Source organism: Rutidosis leptorrhynchoides, chromosome 7 (assembly GCF_046630445.1).
Source record: "Rutidosis leptorrhynchoides isolate AG116_Rl617_1_P2 chromosome 7, CSIRO_AGI_Rlap_v1, whole genome shotgun sequence".
Lineage (NCBI taxonomy): Eukaryota > Viridiplantae > Streptophyta > Magnoliopsida > Asterales > Asteraceae > Rutidosis > Rutidosis leptorrhynchoides.
Genome location: NC_092339.1, coordinates 255135810 through 255139973, shown reverse-complemented (window position 1 = coordinate 255139973; position 4164 = coordinate 255135810). Strand labels below are relative to the sequence as shown.

Sequence of the window (4164 nt, the reverse complement as noted above, 5' to 3'; positions counted from 1 at the left end):
AGCCGTTCCTCTAGCAATCCCACACCGACCGGTCCCACGGACAACATGTGAAAGGAAAATCGTGTAATCCATGATTAAAGGAACTGGTCCCACGGCCAACAATGGTAACTACGCACGTGTATTTAAATAATTTTTTTTCACTTGAACTAGTATACAGTATACTTCATTTACCCCGTATGTTTTTCATTCAATTTGAAGGGTTTTTGTCAAACAGCCTAAGGGGGAAAAGTTAGCTATCGTTAAACACACAGACAAAATGTGTAAAATTAGTATTTTGATTAGTATGAAAACACAGTTCAAACTGATGGGGCGAGGTTCTCTCGAATTTTAACTCAGGTATGTTCAACATTTGTTACTATATAATTAGTATTCGTATGATGAAGATTTTTTATATGCTTGTGTTCAATTTCAGTTATAACTTTAAAAATTTAGGGATAACATCCTTTTTTTATGATTTTTTATGCTTGTTTTCGATTCGTTTACCATCAATTTTCTGAAATTTTAGGGGATACCATTCATGTTTTAGATGAGTTTAATTAGGAGGTTTGCCACGTTGTATAATTAGTTAGTTACACATTAATCGAATCTGTGGAAACATTTGCTGCTAAGTGTTAACATGTACCAACCAAAAACAATAGAGCTAGCTACTTACAGTTTTCTCTGATCTTTTTGCTTTAAGTTCTAATGCAATTACCTGATAGCCTTTTAAAAGTTTTGAAGAACAAGACCTAATATGATTAGCTGTTATTGTATGAAAGTTTGCTAAATACACATAAATATGTGTATAACACTAATACAACCGTACGTTAAAATTGAAAATATGCTAACCGAATAACATCAGATAGTAGCGAGTATTGTTAGGCTGTATATTTTAAACATATAGCAACCTGAAATGAAGTTAAACTATACATAAGTGAACCACGCTGTCTTATTTTTATGTATGAATTGGATAGGTACCACTTACCAGTAAGGTTTGTCTGTCGGTACAATAATTTCATTCCTGATTTATGTATGCATTACTTGTTCATTAATTGTTCAATTTTGTTATTGTGTGTATTCAACATAGATTATCTTTCAATTGAGTGTTACTGTAATTTGTTTCTACAGCATCATTAGTATTTGTCTATGACATCATCCTGCTAAGATGAAACCTGAATGTTCGTCTTCGGATATAATCAGTGGCGTTCCTCAATACATAATAGAAGCCATTCTTTGTATGGTACCGATAAGAGATGCAGTCAGGACGAGCATCCTCTCAAAGAGGTGGAGATATAGTTGGAACCGAATCCCTAAACTTGTGGTTAATGAGGAAGATATGTTTGATGAAATGAAAGAGTTGACCGGGAGATGTAAACTATTTTATGCTATACACCAAGTTTTGTTAATGCACCAGGGTTCAATACTTGAGCTCTCCCTTTCCATTGATGCAGATAATAAATGTGTTGAAATCGACCAAATAATTACTTATTTGTCGAGGAAGAATACTGTCAAGAAATTGACACTTGAACTGAATGGTTATAAGTTACCCTTATCTTTTTTCTCATTGCATCAGCTGACTAGTCTATATCTCCAACATTGTAATCTTGACCATCAGCCAACAACAATTAATGGATTTGGTTGTCTCGAAAGCATAAACCTGATCAATTTAGTCATTTCAAAAGAATTGATTATACATCTTGTATCAAAATCTCCATTACTTAAGAGTTTCGCTATGGTAAGTTACTACTAGAATTTTAATCCTCACAGGCTTTTGTAAATTATCTGAAAATTGTAAGTTGCTGCAGGTTAATATCAGTGATGATAATAATAATTTAAGTCCTATTTTTAGTCGCGCTTTCATATGTGAGCTACTTGGATATATGCCAGCAATTCAACAGCTGTATCTTGACAGTGACTATGAGTACGTTCATCAGGTAATATTTGTGTACAATTTATTTAACTTGGAAAAGAGGAACTTTGTTGCATCTAGTAACATATATGTTTGGTTTATAGTCCGACTCTTCTCTACCAAAGATACCTACCCAATTAGTGCACCTCAAATATGCGGTTTTACATGAGCCATTTTTTATGGGCGATGGGTTGCATTTCGCTGTTAGTTTGATCAGGAGCTCGCCGAATTTGGAGAAAATTAAGCTACAGGTAAGAAACATCAATTTTATAATATCTAGTTTGCTTTATTTCTCATGTCATGGCAAATTATACTAGCACAAGTAAGACTCACGCTTCATGTAGAGTATTGAAGATCCTGAAGAGACATTAGGAATAGACTCCCTTACGGCGACAGAGTATTCAGATATTTGGTTGGAACATTTGAAGGAATTGGAGCTTAAATTCAATCACGAGATACAAGGGATGGAGTTTTTGAAACTTATAATGGCCAGGTCACCCATGCTGAAGGTGGTGATTATACACATTAGAAGTACAATTGATAAGGATTTGATGTTAAGAGTTATCTCAAACATCCCACGAGCATCAGATATGGTAAAAATTATTGTTAAGCATCTAGTTGTTCCTGAAAGTCCTACCGATGATGAAGGTTAAAGTTGAATATAATTTTATTTCAGATCACTTTACAACATTGGACTTATTATGATGATATACTGTTGCTTTGGTTTACGTTTTCAATCTTCCTCACTTACACGATGTTAAGTCTACTATATAAATATTTTCTTAGCTATTATTTGTTACTGGTGTAGCAGTGCAGTGGCTATAATTTCAATCACAGCCAATCCTATAGATGTGGTATCATTGGTTATGATCTTAAGGTGACGGTGTATATATACTATATATATGTGGTCATTACACTTTTTTACCAGAGTTTTTAAGTAGCAACTGTCGTACTCCAGCCATTAAATTTCAGTCGTTCAAACTACTAAAAAGTTCAAGTCCTCATATAATTTTCCTAGTTGAAAATCATTACCCAAACATAATAAACTAATTTTGGTTGCTTGAAGTGTAATAATTTTAGTTAGTAGCTAGAAAGACATCACGGCCCTATGAAGTTTTTATTAACCTTGGATAAGTTTCAGGAATTGTACATTTGTTTATATTAAGTTAGTTTTTGCAGCATTATCCAACATGTAAGGATATTAGGACCCAAAACAACGCAAGTGATTCAACAAGATCACTCACCGATAGTAATTCTACAAGATTACTAACCCACTTAATGAACGAAAGATTATAAATGCCAGAAATGTAAATCGACACAAGAGATAACGTGGTTATATGCAATCGTTGTGATTGCTTTAGTCCACGGACCAACTAGAGAATGTATTACTGAATATTTGTGGTGTGTTTACAATGAGTTACAAGAGGGTCTATTTATAGAATGATTTAAGGAGTAAGCTAAAAACAATTCCTTGAAGCTTCATGTGAGTTTCCTGACAGCTTCATGGAGGCTACATGTGAGTTTCCTGACAGCTTCGTGGAAGCTACATGTGAGTTTCCTAACAACTTCGTGGAAGCTACATGTGAGTTTCCTAACAACTTCGTGGAAGCTTCGTGTGAGTTTCCTGGAATCTTCCCTCTAATTGTTTAAAGTTCTCCATATCTCCAACAATCTCCCACTTGGAGACTTTGAACAAACCCAACCTTCGTCAACCCAAAATATCAACGATCTAACCAAGAACGTTAAACCACCATTATACCGCAAAACTCCATTTGGGACACGCACACTCAACACATACTTCGGATGAGCAGACTTTCGATACAAGGTCTTCAACACTACTTGTTAGAATTGAAACATTAACTCTCTAATTCTCTAGTTGGGGTCTTCTCACATCAATTCATTAGAAGACCAATTGAGGTAATGCAAAACCTCAATTTCTCTGTCGTAACAACCTTAGTAAACATATCAGCAGGATTCTTCGTACCAAGGATTTTCTCCAATAATAAAGTACCATCATTTATATGTTGTCGAATAAAATGATACCTTATCTTGATGTGTTTCGTACGACTATGAAACACCGGATTCTTCCCAAGATGAACCGCACTTTGATTATCACAATTCAAGACGCAATAGTCTTGTCTTTTACCCAACTCACCTAAGAAGTTTTTCAACCAAACAAGCTCTTTAGAAGCTTCTGCAATAGCCATATATTCGGCTTCGGTGGTTGATAAAGCAACACTCTTTTGTAGTCGAGACATCCAACTAACCGCCGTCTT

At 34.8% G+C, this 4164-nt stretch overlaps 1 protein-coding gene across 1 annotated transcript; it reads left to right on the top strand.

The window, feature by feature from the left end:
* The first annotated feature begins 224 nt into the window (after positions 1-224).
* On the top strand, positions 225-2736 carry LOC139858743 (F-box/FBD/LRR-repeat protein At1g13570-like). The gene is made up of 5 exons (XM_071847581.1): positions 225-336; positions 1108-1714; positions 1785-1913; positions 1993-2139; positions 2233-2736. The coding sequence occupies exons 2-5, from the start codon at positions 1145-1147 to the stop codon at positions 2539-2541; spliced, it is 1155 nt and encodes a 384-aa protein (XP_071703682.1). The 5' UTR covers positions 225-336; positions 1108-1144; the 3' UTR covers positions 2542-2736.
* Positions 2737-4164: the final 1428 nt, after the last annotated feature.